General features: G+C 39.8%; 1 protein-coding gene across 1 annotated transcript in view; it reads right to left on the bottom strand.

The window, feature by feature from the left end:
• Positions 1-18,664, bottom strand: part of csmd2 (CUB and Sushi multiple domains 2) — a 388,841-nt gene that overhangs the window by 23,198 nt on the left and 346,979 nt on the right. Inside the window, exons 52-57 of the mRNA XM_017694219.2 lie at positions 18,075-18,248; positions 17,775-17,948; positions 17,489-17,662; positions 9,280-9,468; positions 6,752-6,925; positions 2,930-3,112 (exon numbers count right to left, since the gene is read on the bottom strand). Of these exons, the coding sequence (XP_017549708.1) occupies positions 2,930-3,112; positions 6,752-6,925; positions 9,280-9,468; positions 17,489-17,662; positions 17,775-17,948; positions 18,075-18,248 (1,068 nt within the window). The remainder of the gene's footprint in view (positions 1-2,929; positions 3,113-6,751; positions 6,926-9,279; positions 9,469-17,488; positions 17,663-17,774; positions 17,949-18,074; positions 18,249-18,664) is intronic.

The raw sequence follows: 18,664 nt of genomic DNA, 5'->3' as shown, positions 1-18,664 counted from the left end.
GTGTCTCCTTTACATATTGATGGACGAAAGGCAGATTTTAAATTAAAAGGGAAACATCAAAGCCTGAATGTATTAACAGTTATATATATGGGAAGACCTTCACAGGACTGTGGCTTGGATATTTTTAATTAGTATAATCAAATTAAATATTTTTCCTCATAACACTGTCATCAGATTAACTGGACACTGTTGCCCAGTTCAATCAAATATGAACAGGAATATATTTCACATTTCAGTCATCTTCAAACTGCTATTAAGCTCTTAGAGATCTGAATGTGTGCATACGCATGAAGCGTGTCCAATAATAAAGGCAGCATTGTGTCTCCTTTACATATTGATGGACGAAAGGCAGATTTTAAATTAAAAGGGAAACAGCAAAGCCTAAATGTATTAACAATTATATTATATATATGGGAAGACCTTCACAGGACTGTGGCTTGGATATTTTTAATTAGTATAATCAAATTAAATATTTTTCCTCATAACACTGTCATCAGATTAACTGGACACTGTTGCCCCCTATATTGTGACACTGTGTTTGAGCTGTTAGTGAGCAATGGGGTGAGGTGAGCAGGGAGGGGTGAGAACCCCCTACTGTAAAAATGTACAGTTCATGGTCATGCCAAGATAAAAATGAACAGCTTATGTATACAAATGTGTACAGTATAATTAAAAAATGGCATTTGCGCACTATAAAAACATGTTTTTTTCTTAATTGTTAACTGCTCAACAACAAAGACGAGAATTCAGGTTGCTTCTAGTCTTGTAAGTCATTTACAGTTCAAACTAAATATGTTCCACCATAGTTCAACTGAGAGACCTTCTCCAAAACAGGCAGAATACGCATTTTTTAGCTACTGTGCAAAAGGGGTGACAAGGCTCCCTCTTGCCCAAGAGAACTTGTGCTGCAACAGAGATAAACAGCATGAGAGTTCTAAAATATAGAGAGCTATAATAAGACATAAGATGCTTTTTCAAAAAGCATTTTAAAGCGAATCCTTGTTTGTACCATTTCTCTGATTTCTCTTATTTATAAATAGAGTTATTATAGCAAAAATAGGTTTAGGGCCTGACATACTTTTGCTTCACAAATGCTCATTTCTAAAGACACTAACAAAGGACTGAGCTCTGTCTGCTTCAGATCTGTTCATCTTAATTACATATGAAGCGAATTTTTACAGCTAACCAACCTCTGAGTTTGTGCCATTCCTCTCATTTGTATATAAGGCCTTTATAACAAAAACCCGGCTTACACCTTGACTTTCTGTTCTTCTTCATATGCACATTTCTAAAGACACTAACAAAGGACTGATCTCTCCTTAGTCCTTAAGACTACATACTGGTAAGTAGTACTCAGAATGTAAATGAATCAAAGGAAGCTTAGTTTGTTATTGATTTGTTTGTTTTAAATGTATGCAGGACTCCACAACTGCACTGGCACTGCTGTAAGACATGGATGCATTGGTGTGGATTACAGTGACCCACAAAGTAAATCAATATCAAGGTACACACATGCATAGTAATGTCCACACTTGAGCACATGCATGTATTTGCACCAGTCTGTAACTTTGTACATACAAATACGTAAAGGAAGAGAAGGCATGCAGATGTTAGATATTCAATATATAGGAATTTTTAAAGAGAGCAGCTTTCGGCCATTCCTTCAAATAAAGGAAAGAGTTAAAGCAGAGAGAGAGTGAGGGTGAGAGAGAGGAGAGAGAAATGGCAGCCATGTCCCCACGGGTAATTAACCTGGGTATTTCTGCTCTTCTGACAACCCTTTCTCTGCAGGCGCTTTACCCAGAGGGACATGACTGGAATAGCAATGCAGGGAGAGCGAGAGAGAGCTGGGCAAACTGGAGAGAGAGAGAGAGAGAGAGAGAGAGAGAGAGAGAGAGAGAGAGAGAGGGAGAGAGATTCAGAGGTGGAGGAGGGCAGAAAAAGAAGGAAGACAGAAAGGCAGGTGAGTGAGAGGAAGAGACAGCATGTAAGAGAGAAATACAGAGAAAGAGGGGACACAGAAGAGAGACTAAAAGAAAGAAAGTGAGAGAAAGAGGGAGAAGTAGGAGAAAGAGAGAGAGTAAGAGTGAAAAAGAGTGAGAACCAGAAGAGGACAGACAAAGTAAAAGAAAGATAAAGGAGAGGAATAAAGAGAAAGAGAGACATACAGAGGAGAGAAAGAAAGGTGAGTTCAGGATGAGAAAGAAAGATCAGAGAAAAGTGAAAAAGAGATGGAGAGGAACAAAGAGAGGGTGAGAGAGAAAGAGAGACAGAGTTAAAGAGAATAAGAAAATAATGGAAAGATGGAAAGAAAGTGAAAGAAAGAGTAAGAGAGTGACAGAGACTGAAGAAGAGATGACAGACAGAAGAGAAACAGAGAGAGGGAGAGAGAGAGAAAGTCAAAGTGCGAGAGAAAGTCAAAGTGAGAGAGACAGAAGAAGAGAGGACAGACAGATGAATGAAAGAGAAAGAGAGAGTGATAGAATAGACAAAAGACAGACAGAGAGAGAGAAAGAGAGATAGAGAGAGACAGAGCAGTGAGGTGTGCAAGAGATCGGGGCTTGGGGGGGGTGGTCTTTGGGATTTGCACTGCAGCGAGTTGAGTTAGTGAGGAGGAAAAAAGGGAAAACAAGCAGAGGAGAGTAAAACATGTGTACAACCCCAGGTGATACTGCACCACTGGAAAAACTACAGTAAAGCTTCTGAGGCTGAGTGCATAACACATGGGGAGAAAAAAAACTCTTCTTCTCTCTCTTTCCTCCTTCTGTATTTGTGTGAAGTTTGGAGTGAGGGAATAAGTCCCTGGCTGAGACATTAGCATAGTGTGTTTAATCTCAGAAGACGCAGAGTGTTTCTGCTGCTGCTGTGATGAATCACACAGTCACACTGGCCTGTTCCCTGCAGCACTGCTGCTCCATCTCACACTCACCCTGGCACTCGGGCTGTGTGCCCATCCAGGTGCCGTTGGGCAGGCAGGTGCGGTCTGAAGACCCCCGCAGCATGTAGCCTGGTTCACAGCTGAAGCGAACCACACTGCCTGAGGAGAACTCCTCGCCCAGACGGATCCCATGCACCGGTATACCAGGGTCTCCACACCTACCTGCAGAATCACCTGAAACAACACCCACACACACAAAAACACACACATCAGCATCTAAAAGGCAAAAAAATTCAGACCCATATAGAATGTGCAGAATAATTTGTACTTACTGAATAATACACCTTAAAGTACGCATACATGTGTAAATGAAAGCATTCATGAATAATCTATTAAACAGAACTGAAATTGTTAAATGTTTTTATTATATCATTTTCACTCCCAAGAAACTATTAAAATCACCTAGGGGGCACCTCTACAACTTTACCCTCATAAAAATTGCAGATACATGAATATGCGTGGTTATGCAAATTGGAAACATCCCATGTCCTCCAACCATTCCAACCCCACTTCTTCCTTCCACTACCCTGGTTACACTCAGTGATGAATGACTCTGGGTTTTCTGGAGTGAATTCCTCGTATTAGCTGGAATCAATGGAGTCAACTCCTTTTTTTTTTAATGACTGTTTTACGACAATGTATGTCTTTACCTTTTTGAAGTTGCTACATGTGACAATGATACACTATATTGCCAAAAGTATTCGCTCGTCTGCCTTCACACACATATGAAGTGGGTAAAATCCTGTTCTTAATCCATAGGGTATAATGTGATGTCGGCCCACCCTTTACAGCTATAACAGCTTCAAGTCTTCTGGGAAGGCTTTCCACAAGGGTTAAGCATGTTTACTGGAATTTTTGACCATTCTTCTAGAAGCACATTTGTGAGGTCAGACACTGATGTTAGATGAGAAGGCCTGGCTCACATTCTAATTCAGAAGGTCTGTCTCCACTCTAATCCATCCTAAAGGTGTTCTATTGGGTTGAGCTCAGGACTTTGTGCAGGCCAGTGAAGTTCTTCCACACCAAACTCACTCATCCATGTCTTTATGGACCTTGCTTTGTACCCTGGTGTGCAGTCATGTTGGAACAGGAAGAGATCATCCCCAAACTGTTCCCACAAAGTTGGGAGCATGAAATTGTCCAACATCTCTTGGTCTGCTGAAGCATTAAGAGTTCCTTTCACTGAAACTAAGGGGCCGAGTCCAACTCCTGAAAAACAACCCAGTACCATAATCCCCCCTCCACCAAACTTTACACTTGGCACAATGCAGTCAGACAAGTACCGTTGTCCTGGCAACTGCCAAACCCAGACTCGTCCATCGGATTGCCAGACAGAGAAGCTTGATACATCACTCTTGAGAACACATCTCCACTGCTCTAGAGTCCAGTGGCAGCGACGAGGTGTCATACCCAAAGCAAAGCTACACCAGAGATGTTATAAAAGGGGGGTCCATTTATGCAGGAAGATCAAGCCTTCGATCAAGTGGGCTAATCGTCTTGCTGTTTAAGCCACAAGAGGGAAATTCCTGTCTCCGTGTGGAGATCTGAACAAGCTGAAAAATGTTTTTTTGTGTGTTATTTGATCCAAAAGCTACAAACATTTTATGCTGTTATTGACAGATTTTACCAGTTATTTCACCAGATTTTATCAGAAGAACACCAAAAGGGTTCCTCTGTTGTTACAAGCTTGACATTGTAACAGTAGAAGAACCCTTTATGGTACTGCATAAATCCCTCTATATAGAACTATATAACACACAGTCTCCATCAATCTGAAGAACCATTTTACCATGCAATACACTCTTTAATCATGCAAAGGGTTCTTTGAGTGTTACTGGTTCTATACACACTTTCTTTCTCAAACTTAAAAGTACATCTCTTTTATTATTTTTTTGTTATTTTTAGCAGTTGCAGTCAAATAATCCTAAAACCTGGGAGTTCTTCAGCTGCCTGAAAACCACTATTAAATTACTATTAAAATGGATAGATTATTAATGGACTATTAAAAGGTCATTTTGGAGAAGTGCTGTCTCATATGTTCGCACCTCAGACTGGCCAGTAGACATTCAACAAAACCAAGGACTTGTTTATACATCAGAATGATAAGTTTAGTTATTAACCTGTATTCACTTTTTCACATTGATCACTACCTCTGTATAACTGCACTTTAATATTGTAATTAACACTAGCAAACAGTGAGCCACTTAGCTAGTTACCTCACATTTGTCAGGTATACATGAAGGAATTATTTGGACAACATTTGTCCTAAATATGCAAAATGTGCCCTGTTCACCTCACTGTCCAAACACTGTTAACATTAGTGTATGCTTAAAGTTTCCAAGTCTCAAGTGATTTTCCACTTATGATATCTTAGTATAGTGGATGATGCTCAGAAGTTCAAGCTTACTTTGTAGCATAGAAATTAGGTCAAATGCATAGTTTTCTACCGTTCTCCACTGAAAAATACTTAGCAAGTATCTGTTTTTCAAATGAAAAAGGGGGGTCTCCAAGGCTAATAACTAAATGATAAGTCTAGAAATGAGGGGTTAAAAAATTCAGAGGTATCAGGTGTCTAATGAGGGTGCTCTCTGAATAGAGGTCAAAACATACAAAAATGATTTTCCATGGCACTGTTCTGGAAATTAATGGATTTTTGTACAGATTCACTTCAAATAAGTTCAGAACTTTTCTCTGAATTAACTTATGTTTGTTTCCAACACACATCCCCACAAGCATGCATAGAAATCACACTATTAACTCCAATATAGCTCTGAATAAGTTTACCTAACACTGAGGAAACAATAAAAACAGTGCGAATAATTATATTGCCTTTATACAGTATCTCTCTGAGGTGGCCATTCTCATATACTAATGAAGTGAGAATTAAGGCAGATCTGGGAGACTTGAGTCAGGTGATAATAGACTCTGGATAAGAATGTAATGGGGTCCGCAAATTTCCTTCCTTTCATCTGTTCATAATATAAACTCATCTGCTGCTCTCTGCTGATGAATTTACAAATGATCTCCTCAGTTCTTCATCTGGCTGTCTGGCATGGCAACACAAACAGCCACAAATCCTGGATGTCTCTTTTAAAATTAAGCAAATATTTAGAGATGTATTTAAAGATGCCAGTAATTTCCACTTCCTTGGTTTAAAGCTCATAGTTTGGAATTGATATTTATCCCAGTGAGATCAGCATGCTCTGTAATAAAGCGGCCAATGCAGACCCTGGGAGCAGAGAGAGAGAGAGAGAGAGGGAAAGCTGCAGTTTTTGAGAAATATGAATGTCATGAATTGTGACATTAACCTGTCAATGTGGTTTTACTGCCATGAGGCTGTGTTCCTGCATATCTGAGGGCTGGGAGGGGCTGATGGCTTTATAGTGAAGCTGGTCGGCTCACAACCTGGCAGGTGTGTGGGAGTTCATGTAGCAGGGGCTGATATGGGGAGATTAAAGCAGTTTATGGAGGGACAGAGCGCTTGCCCTTCAGGCCCACGCTCTCATAGCTGTACCCCTGGCCACTGATCTCTACTGACGGCCCACAGCTACTGATTCATTCCTAGCCTTCTACCAACACTTACAGAGGCCCTGAGATAGACTGATTAAAATTTTGAAGTCTACAGTCAATGCTGTCGCTTCTGTGTAATTGGTGATAATTTAAGGTAAATGAAGTGCATTGGAATCCTAGACTCTGGCACCTTTGGGCAGCGTCTTTTGGAAGTGTGTATTTGTGCGATGTGTGTGTGTGTGTGTGTGTGTGTGTTGGGGGGGGGGGGGGGGTTGGGGGGGGGTAGTTAGTGGCTCTAGGTACCTGTGCAGTGTGGTGGGGAGCCACTCCACTGGCCGTCCAGCTGGCACATGCGGGTGGTGTTGCCTACGATGGAGCGCTGGCCCATACAGCTGTAGCGGATCACTGAACCCACTGTGCGCCTATCCCCTGAGATCTGAGCATACGGAGGCATACTGGGATGATCACACAGCACCACTGCTCAGAAACAGCAGGAGAGGCGGAGAAAGGGAGGGAGAGAGAGAGAGAGGGAGTGAGTGAGAGAGAGAGAGAGGAGAGAGAGAGGAGAGAGAAAGAAAGAGAGAGAGAGAAAGAGAGACAGAGAGTGAGAGAGAGGGAGTGAGTGAGAGAGAGAGAGAGGAAAGAGAGAGGAGAGGAGAGAGATGCAGAAGAAAAGCTACTTTAAACACTTTTGACTTTTCATGAGCCAGAATGTTTAAAACTTATAAACATCTTCATGTCTGATGACAAACATTTTAACAAGTAGTACATTGCCCATCAAAAGTCTTGGGACAAACTTTTCAACATGTTTTTTATTTTGTTAGTTTGCAAAAAGTGAACATATTAAAGACTAACCAGGTTCGTTTTGAAGAAAACAACATCATGCATGTGTGTATGCCAGTATTTGTGACTACCTCAGGAATAATGCTTAACCCTGATGCATTTTATGCGCTTGTTGTAAAGTCAGCACTCAAACCAGGTATTTAAATCACCTTTGGGACAAAAGTGCGTGCTTTTAAAAATAGAAAACTTTCAAATCTTTGATCTTTAGGCAAAACCAACTCTTCACAGCAAGGAAGACACTTTAATGAACATGAAGCAAAAGTGTTGCAAAATATAAAAAAGCAAAGTAACCTCAAGAAATGTAAACTTTTAATAGGCAGTGTAATATAATTTTTATAGGCAGAAGTTTCGCTGCTGTATTTGACCCTCACTTGAGCTTTTCTATTTTTGATTTTTTATATTTTTGATTTTTCTACTTTGTCACATTTAAATGTTTCATATTATCAAATTAATTTTAGTATAATGTACAGACAACGTGAATGAACACCAAAAGCTTTTAAATGACCATTCCATTAATTGAAGATAAAGATTTATTCGAAACCTATATCACCCATGTGGAAATATAAGTGCCCCCTAAACCAAATAAATGTTTGTGCCACCAATTGGCAGTAAGACCTGCAATGATGCGATGAGTCTTTTGCATCATACTGGAGGAATTGTTTGCAGAATTGTTTTTATCTGGCTACACTGGAGGTTTTTTCAGCCCAAACTGCCCATTTAAGGTCTTGCTACAGCATTTCAACGAGAGTCTTTGGATCATTGTCCTGCTGCATAACCCAACTGCACTTGAGCATTCAGTCACAAACTAATGGGCAGACATTCTCCTTCAGGATTTTTTGAAAGAGATATGAATTTATGGCTCCATCAATTATGACAAGTTGTCCACCATGTTTGACTATTGGTATGATGTTTTTATGGTGGAATGCAGTGTTATCTTTACAGCAGATACTATATGATAAGATGTCTTTGTCACTGCACAGTGTACAACGAAATTGAGCAGCAATCCAACGGCACTTTCTACATACAAAACTATTAAACATAAGGCTAAAATATCTAAACATAAGGCTGAAATATATAAAGTGAAGGTTTAAGGAAAAAAAGTATAAAAAATCTTAAATAATGGGACCCATGTCTTTAAAAAAGTTTCACCTTTGACTCATCAGTCCACAGAATATTATCTCAAAAGTCTTGCAGGTCATCTAGATGCGTTTTGGGAAATGCGAGACAAGCCTTTGTGTTCCTTTTGGTCAGCAGTGTTTTGAGCCTTACCACTCTCCCATAGATGCCATTTTTGACCAGTGTCTTTCATATTGTGAAATCATGTACAGTGAATTTAACTGAGGCAAGACTTGCAGTTCTTTAGATATTAATCTGGGTTCTTCTGTGATCTCCTTGATGAGTCATCGATGTGCTGCTGGTGGTGATCTTTTTTAGGCCGGCCACTCCTGGGAATATTCACCACAGTTCCAAGTTTCCACCATTTATGGATAATGGCTCTTACTGTTGTTCGCTGAACTTTCAGAGCCTTAGCTATTATTTTGTAATCCTTTCCAGACTGATAGATTTAAATGACTTTGTTTTGCACCTGTATTTGAATCTCTTTAGAATGTAGCATCACAAACTGCTTTTTGAGACCTGCTTTACAGTGCCAAACATGTTCTATCTAAGTGTTGTTTAGATTCAACAGGTCTGGCAGTAATCATGTCTAGGTTTGACCCATAAAACTGAACCCAACAGTCAAATGAATCTGATTAACTGGTTGATTTAGTAGTTAAGGGGCAATTTCTTTTTCAAATAGGGCCATGCTAAACAGCATGTCTCTGTCAATAAATCTAATCATTATTTTAAAACAGCAGGTGTTTACTTGGGTTATCTTTGTCTAATATAAAAAATATTAAAAGACAAATATGCAAAAATAGAATAAATTGGGAAGGGGCAAATACTTTTTCATAGCATCACAAGTGTTTCTAGGAGAAAGTGTTTCTTACAGAGGCATTTGGGGAGAGAACGATCCCAGGTGCCATCTCCCTGGCAGGTCAGAATGCTGGTGCCCAGCAGGTAGTATCCTGGGTTACATGTGTAGGAGACGGTTGTCTGGAAGCTGAAGCGATGGGGTCCGCTGGGCAGGACCTGTCTGACACTGTTCTCCACATGGCCTGGCTCAGTGCAGTTCACAACTGAGGATTAAAAATACCATACATGCATTTGTATACAATCTCCCATAACCCAATGACCCATATTCTATGAACAATTTACAGATACACCTTGTATTATTCATAACATGTTCTGTGCTGTGTTGAAATCTGTTCCTCATTTTGGTTATTTGCTTATTATAATCAATAAATGCAAAAAGCTGATATTGTCTTCTGCACTTTATGTCATTTGTTTGCACTTTATATTGCAGTTGTTTGGGCACTATTATCATCATCAGTGTGTCATCTCTTGAGTTGGAGTATCAACCATCAGGCTCTGTTTTGGACTGAAGAACACTATAGACTGCCATGTATTCCCTTTCATGTACAACCGAGGAACCTTGAGCGACTAAGATACACATATTACCTATAAGGTGTAAGTGTATGGGGGCTCTTGTGAGACCCTCCTTAGACAATCTCCTTAGACCCCAACAATCCACATTATGTAACAAAGTTTGGGTAGTGTGAAACATGCCCACATGTTCAGTCCATTGCCTTATGATGTCATAAAATGCATTGCTGATTGGGATATAAAGATGGTGTGCATCCTCGTGGCCATTATAAAGGTCTCTGGAATTGGCTGCTTTTCTCCATGCATGCCAAATAAAAAGTTATATGGATTGAACCTTTAACCTATGTCTGAGATTGGTTCAACAGTATATGCGCAAATATGTGTAGTTTGTATAAATTGAGCATCTGTTCAATACACATACATACTTTCTATCTACAGTTGTATGGAGAAGTTTGGATAGCCCTGGTCAACTTATATGTTTTGTTGATTTTCTAAGTGAAAATAACACCCTACATAACTACCAAATGTAAATAGAGCATTTCCTCACAATTCTGCTATATCTTTGATATAATCAGTAAAAATCTCACAGAACAAATTGTAACTTTTGACATATTAATGTCACGCAGACAGGAAAAAACAGGCAATATTTTTCTACTCTAGACGTGAGAATGGGTTTCTAAATTAATGCACACTAACAAGGCATGCCACAACTCATAAAAGCTTAAACAGACATTTTCACTGATTTCAATCATAGGTGAGAGTTTTATTTTACAGAAGGGTTATTAAATTACATGAACACTATAACACTAAACTCATGAGCATGGAGTTATTTCCATGGGAAGTAAAATTTTCGTCCAAATAAAAAATGGGGAACAAATAGACAGACACATACTTCTGAAGGAGATTTAGCAACCAGTAGCAATCACACAACACAGAACAATTATAATAATGGTGGTACAATATAAAAAGAAGAATGTATAGGCTCAGCAAAATTGTCAACTATAAATAATACTGTCAACTATAAATAAATCTGTCTCATTTATTACAAAAAGCCTGGAAAACATACAAAAACTATCTACAGGCATATATACAACTAGAAATTAGGGGCGCAACGATTATTCGACTTAGCTGACTAAAACTGACGCCAAAATGAGTTGGCAACAATTTAATAGTCGATCAGATGGTGACGTCTGTATGCGTATTTATCGCTTTCAGTAGGAACGTTTTGACATTAGCGCTCACAGCGCGACGGCAGCCTCAGGCACAAAATCCTCAAAACGGTGGAGCTAAACTCAGAAAAAAGGTTGTAGCTGTGCTATTTGTAAAGCTGACCTTAGCTGACACGAGAGCACATCCAGCCTGGAGCATCTGAAGAAGAACCACGTCGGTTCACTGGATGAAGAAGCTTCATCTCTGTAAGATACGCCTCGTCCCAAACCGCATACTAGCTCACTAAATAGTATTAATACATTTAAACAGTGCATATACCATTACAAGTGCACTTATTAGTCTAGTATGTTTAATACAGAAGTGTGTGGTTTGGGACGCGGCGATAGTTGTGCTAGTGAGCTCGCTAGCTAATGTTAATATTTAAAAAATCCGACCTACTTAAGTGTTTTGAGCTGAGCTATTACATTTTCTGTTTCGAAATGCGTATTCTCCTCCATCATTACAGAGTTATAACAGAGAAGCAAGTAACTGTTATTGACAGCGACCCTGTTCACGTTCACTGCTTCGTTGTCTTAACGCCCGGGGGCAAAACTCAGCGAACACAGGAGAGCGTTCAGTTTTCTGTTCTCCTCGACCGTTTAGCTCCACTCGCTAATGGTTTCAGGAGGTACATCTTTTCGAATACACAGGGCAGCTGGACGGAGGGTTACCACTGAAATGAAATGCTTACACTAAGTCAGTCAAATTTAACTGTTCATAGAGAAAGTTTGCCTATGAACAGAGCACTGTACTGTTTAAAATTAAAACTTAGATTATTCATCTTTATTGTCTTGATTGTTGGTTACCAAATGCACAAACAACCTCTAGTTAAATTTAAAAGCTAATAAAAGTCATCAACTATTGCAGTAATCAGTAGATTGTTTGCCGTTTGTTGTAGTCCTACTAGAAATATAGGAAAATATGCAACAAGTGTGCAATGTGGATGTTATAGGAGTTATAGGAGTGGATACTTGCTCCCCCTCCAACTGGCGCCTATATCTATATAACTGTATTAGTCCATTAATGTAGGTACACTTTTTAGTTCTGTAGTCTGTCTGCTTCCCTGTATAATTTGTTTCCCCTTTTACCCTGTTTTTCAAGTGTCAGACCCCCCAGAGGACCGCCACAGTGCAGGTATTTTTGAGGTGCTGGATCAGCAATCTTGCTGGAATTTTTGCAAAGTATATAGAGAAACAGATGGACTGCAGTCCCAAATTGTAGATCTACAAAGTATATTATGGTAAGTATGGTAAGTTATCTGTGACAACCCCAATGTACCAGGATGTACCAGAAGACACAAGTGCCTGAACAAGCTTGCACGAACACACACACACAGCACCTTCAGCAACCTTGTCTTGAATATTTATCATTAAAAAAAATGAAAGGAAGTCTGCATGCAGCTGATGCTGAAAGCGATGGATGGGGAGCCTGGTGGAATGGAGAGGAGGCAAAGCTAGAGAGGAGAACGTCTGTCAGTTCACAACCAAGAGAGTGAAAGGGAGCACACTTGAGTGAGATGGAGAGCTGGAGGCAGGAATTAGCACCGTGCTTGTTCCTAATCAATCCATGTTCCATACCAACACCCACCCAACACCAAGTCCCCCCTTTCAGATCCCAACTGTGCCACATCAGACAGCATCAGGCGAGCGCCCCGATCAATCTGGCATATGAGACGGACGCAGGGGAGGATGTGGAAGAACGGGGAGAGAAACAAGCCCCGGCGGTGCAGCCGCCATTAAAATTCATGACAGATGTTATCAATAAGCCATCCGTCCTGCACTTGCACATGGGTGGAGGGGGGTACACTCAAGCTATTTATACTGCATTGACATGATGATGGAGACGTGAGCGGAGGGAGACAGATGGGACGGGTTGGAGAGAGGGACACCCTTCCGCTGAGCGGCTAACAGCCTGCTGGGGTGGTGCACTTCGGGCACCGGCGCCACTCTACCTCCTCACACAGCCCGGTGATTTATTCACCACTTTCAGCCACTTTCACTACTTCAGCTCATGTTGCCACCCACTAATCATGAAATGGATAGCAGAAGTGAGAGCATTTATTTCTGTTAGCTTACACAGTCTGCAGTACTGAAGCTGGATGGCAGGTTGTGCCATGAACGTAAGTGCTGAAATGAATGGTGAGCACTTTAAGATTTACTACAGTGAATATGACATAAATCCATAAGCATGACCTGCATTGTCACTGTCGTAAGAAAATCCTGTATCTCAGAAAGAATGTGCAGCTAAGACAACAATTTTACTAACCTAAAAGGACACAGGCTAAAATGAAGTGCTTAACCATTGCCATGAACTTGCTTGAAATGAAATTACTGCATAAACAAATCTTCAAATGTTTCCTGAATTGCCTGCTAAAGAGGAAGCCAAACCACTTCAATCATCCCCAATCCCAATAACCACGTTGGCATGTCCAATGCAATCACAATACATCAACAGACCATTAGCACATTCAATTAAATGAGCCAATGCTCATCAGAATCTGAGAGAGTGATGATGTAACTGGATGTAGGTGGGTAGGTAGGTAGGTAGATAGATGGATGGAGAAGAGAGAAAGGGCAAGGGGGAGGGGTGGAGAGAGAATCCAAATAAAGAGAAAATAGATCCAACCTTACCTATAAAGACACAGGCTACAATTAAGCGCACATCCATTGCCACATGGTTAGCTAACATAGCTTAATATATAAGTTTGTGAGTTCGGACTGGGACTGTGCTTTCAACATGTGGTAGTAGTATGCGGGAAGACTGATTGAGGAAAGGGGGAGAACTCTGAGATCTTGGACAGGAATAAACAACTGCACTGGTTAATGTTTTTATTAAGTGATGCCTAACATTATCTAATGCACTGTTAACATAAAAAACAGTTTAAATGCTACATCAATAATGGTTAGCTAATAATATCAAGACTTTGACTTCTACTCCTCTATTTACTCAGTTTCATCCAATAATCATCATAATAGAGGATGGATTACTGAAATGACTTGCCAGATGTTAAGGAGAACAAGCTTAAAGGCCTCTAGACATCTCACCTCAGCCTGGCTTTTTTTCTATTATATTCTATGTTATATGATATTCTATGGCTTAAAGGCTCTGGCATCCATTTTAGATAGAGTTACAGTTATAGTTTTCTTTATAATGTGGTTGACAACTGAGGGAAAAGTTACTAATGCAAGCTTGGTTGTATTTATTTGCCCACAAATCTCTAATCAGTCTTGCAGTCAGGGCTAGTTGACACCACAGGGATTCTCAAAGGCAGTGTCGTGTATTTGTGTAATGTACAAATCAACTGAATGTGCTAATGGTCTGTTGATGTATTGTGATTGCACTGGACATGCCAACGTTGTTTTTGCGATTGGGGATGTTGTGAGAGAACATTGATGAAAAACATGATAACATAAATTCATGAATCCTGTCAAACAGATAAAGCTGAGGGATTCTGCACTAAAGAATACTGCATAACAATATATTATATATTAGCCCCTTAAATGGCCAGGGCCCACCAATAGGCCCAGAGATTTATTAAACACTTCTATAACCAAGAACGGCTCTGCCAGTCCCTGTAGATGCTGAATAATAAGCCCTAGTATGGAATAAGCCTGGGATTTTAGGGGTTGAAAGATTTGTACTTCTACTAGACTTTCGTGTCCTATAAATATTGCTCTGCTCTTTAGCTGGTGTATTTTGTCTGTTTCAACTTGCAAATGTCAGAACAAATGAATACTGTTATAAATATTGTACATGCAAAAAATATCATTAAGGATCATGATGTTACATCTTTGACATATTGGCCACCCTTAGTCATACAACAGTCAACAGATATTACATAGTCAACAGACCATTAGCACATTCAAATGAGCTAATGCTCATCAGAATCTAAGACTGATGATATAGTTAGATGTAGGTAGGTATGTAGGTAGGTAGGTAGCTGGGTAGGTAGATAGATAGACGGATGGAGACGAGAGAAAGGGGGAGAGGTGGAGAGAGAATCCAAATAAAGAGAAAATAGATCCAATTTATCTGATCTAGAACACAATTGGACATTAGACTTGTTTCAGTCTGTGGCCACTGGCCATTTGGTAGGGAAGATGGATCATTTTCTGGCCTGGCCATAGACTTATCAGTGTGGTTTTAGGAGGCCATTTTGAAGAAGGCAGTGGCTTGGTCTGACACAAATTGGTGCTGATTAGCGGGGCTGTGTGGGGGCCCTCTGAATTATTGATGCAGCTCACAGCTTACGCCTTTCCAGCCGAGCTCCTTTTGTGCCATTAGCTGTGATTCCGCTGCTCTCAGTGCTAATGATGGGCTGTGATGGAAGGGAGATGGTGGCGAAGCGAGCACAGAGCATCAGACCACTTCAAGTTCCCTCAGCCAGGGTAAACACACATTTATAAAACAAAGACAGGGGAGGATGGAGAAGGAGGAAAAGGCAACTTTACAATTATAATTAACGTGATAGATCTGACAAAACTAACAAGCAGGGGGCTAATCCACGTATGTATCTGCATTTCAGACTTACACTCATCCTCTACCTCCACAACCCACTACATGTAAGCATGAATGCATTACTATGACAAAGTTTGTCTAGTAACAAGATCAATAGTTTTCAGATCACACTCTTAAAAGTAAAGGTGCCAAAAGGGTTCTTTGGAGAGATGCCATGGAACAACTACTTTTGGGTTCTCTTAAAAACTCTTAAAAACAAAAAAGGATTTCTGTAAGAGCGAGTATGATGGTTTATTTATTTATTTATTTGCATCCAAGCCAATGGACCATTTAGGAACCTTCCAGCTGTGTACTGGCCACCCGCAGAAGCGTAAAAAAAAAGGTTAAAAAAAAATAATCTTTCTCTCAGTAAAAAGCCTGAATGACAACCTCTTCTTTTATTAAATCTTCTGGATTTCTAAGACTGCCTCACAAATAACCATGTTCCTGATCCATGAGAGGTCAAGTCTTTTAATGTGGCAGCAGCCGTCAGTGGCTGAGGCTCAGTGTCTCTCGGTTGTCAGTGTGGGGACGCGACCCCGCCTGCAGTCCTTTCTGAAGCTGCCACTGAGACTCAGCCTGCAGCTTTAACCGAATCCAACCATGTCCTAAGGCTCGAGCCTTCCAATTCCACCCGGCCAAACTGCAAAAGCTTCTCCACTCTTCAATGACTCACTCCACTTAAATAAATAAATAAATTAATATATGAACAAAAAGAGAGAAGAAAATATAGAAATGCAGGGAAGATCTCACAGGGGGGTTGATTCCAACACAGACAAGAGTCTGCCAATCATTTATAGAGGGCACTTAAGCACTAAGTCCATTCAATCTCAGAAAGCATTATCTCAAAGCACTGACTGATGTATCATTATCATGACAAAACAGAAGAGGTGTCCTATGCAAACACTTAATCCCCAGCTTGGAGTGGCCTGTCAGAGACTTTTAATTACAACAACTACATTTTTACACTTCACCTTCCCCTAGAACTGACTGGTAATTTTATTCCATACCCAATACTACCCTCTTCTGCCAAGAGCCACATAGCTGAGGTCCTTTAAGGTAATGGATTGTGTTTCTTACAAATACACCAATTTGTTTTGGTGCCAAAATGACTGCTTTAATGCATTAACGTTTTTGGTTTACAAAAGTGTGTAATAAAACCCTGGTCATTTAAGGGGTTAACGCATTTACTTAAAAATGCCACTAATTTGTTGAATACATTGTTAAAGTATATAAAGTCTAAAATATAGTTTACAAGCGAAACACAGAGCTGATGCCGGCTAACCCAGTAATTCATGTCGGACAGCGCTCATGAAGATATGGATAAATGGATCAACGAGCAGCAGTCGCAACAGGAATCTATAATTTGTGTGAACAAGAAAGAGAGAAATGGCTATAATCACAGAGAAGTCTGAACATCTTTAATGATGAAAACTGGAAATTGCTTTCACTCTAATATATATATATATATATATATATATATATATAAAATGAAATTATATATATATATATATATATATATATACACACATTTATATATAGATTATCAAAACATTTGCACAGGCCACGTTATGTTTTGTTTTTATTTTTGCAATAAAATGTGCAGAAATGTGTACTCTGTATAGGATGTGTTAACTTATTTTCACTTAGAAAATCAACAAAACATGTAATGAACACAAACTATCTTTAGGGTCAAATTTCCACAAATAAGACAAATACAATTAGTCATGATTAACTGCACAAAACGTGATTAATCACAATTCATTTAAATTTTTTAACAATCCTTGTTTTTATACAGTGCCAGATGTGGGATTTACATGTATCTCATATTTACTGTATATATGTAACTATGTAAAAAAAAATTCTAACTCTAACCTTAAACTCAGTAAACAGAAAGCATGTGGCTTTTGTTAGAAGCACCTTATGAAGTCAGTGTCATTTTTTTAACCATGTTAACACTGTTTTTCAAACACATACAAACACACAGGGTCACCTCATAGCACTTACTTTTACATCGAGGCAAGGCGTTACTCCACTGGCCATTGGGTTGGCAATGAGACTTGACGGCCCCCTGTAGCACATAACCAGTATTGCAGGCAAAACGCACAACATCGTTGAGGTTGAACTGAGTTCCATGTGTTACACCATTAGCAGGGTTGCCTGGGTGTCCACACGTGATGGCTACAAAACAACACAACAGAGACTGTGTGTTTTTAAAACAGCTGTATCCACCACACTGTTGAACATACTTTCTCTTACATCTGCCACTGAGGAGAGCTAAACCAGTACTTACGGACACAGACGGGGGCTTTTCCAGACCAGCGGTGGTCTTGCTCACATATGCGCACGGACACGCCAATCAGTCTGAAGCCAGGGTTGCACTGGTAAACCACACTTCCCCTATAGTTATAGTTCTCACCAATTATCTGTCCATTTACAATGGGGTCAGGAGAGCCACAGTGACCAGCTGAGGAGAAAAACACCCACATATGCTCACAGAGGATGACCTTGAGGTACAATACAAAGCAATTTAGCAGCAAATCATATTCTTAGAAGCTGAAAATAGTTGTTAGGTGAAGTGCTGTTGTCTTACCAAGACACTGGACCTCAGATCCACTCCACAATCCATTGGACATACACTCCCTCACCCTGGAGCCCACCAGAGTGTAGCCTGTGTTACAGGAGAAAATGGCCGTGGCTCCATACACAGTTAGAGTACCAATTTTATTTCCATTAGGAGGAGTTCCAAGGTCCCCACAGGAGATAACTGCCAAATACCAAATGCTCCATTAGACTGTGCAAGGATATATTATACACAATCTTTAATAAACTACTTTAAGCTTTTTCAGTTTCATTAGGTTCATAAATTTGAAAATACTAAGATGTGGATACTGTCAGGTGTTTTTTTTTTAACACCATTTAAAAACACCTGTTTACATTGTAAGAACACTTGATAACTAATGGACTAATACAAATGGTTTAAAATTACTTCCAGATGCAACATGACACCTACATAAGTTTGTTATGACAACTCACATAAGGTGACATTGATGTTTTCTCTCTTAATATTATATCTCTCTAGATAGAAAGTCTTTTGGGTGCAATGGCACCACATTGTAACAACTGACTATATCAAAGTGACATAATGCTGATGAAGTCTAAATCTTATAAATCATAAAATGA

Source organism: Pygocentrus nattereri, chromosome 27 (assembly GCF_015220715.1).
Source record: "Pygocentrus nattereri isolate fPygNat1 chromosome 27, fPygNat1.pri, whole genome shotgun sequence".
NCBI lineage: Eukaryota > Metazoa > Chordata > Actinopteri > Characiformes > Serrasalmidae > Pygocentrus > Pygocentrus nattereri.
This window is presented reverse-complemented; position numbering and strand designations above follow the sequence as displayed.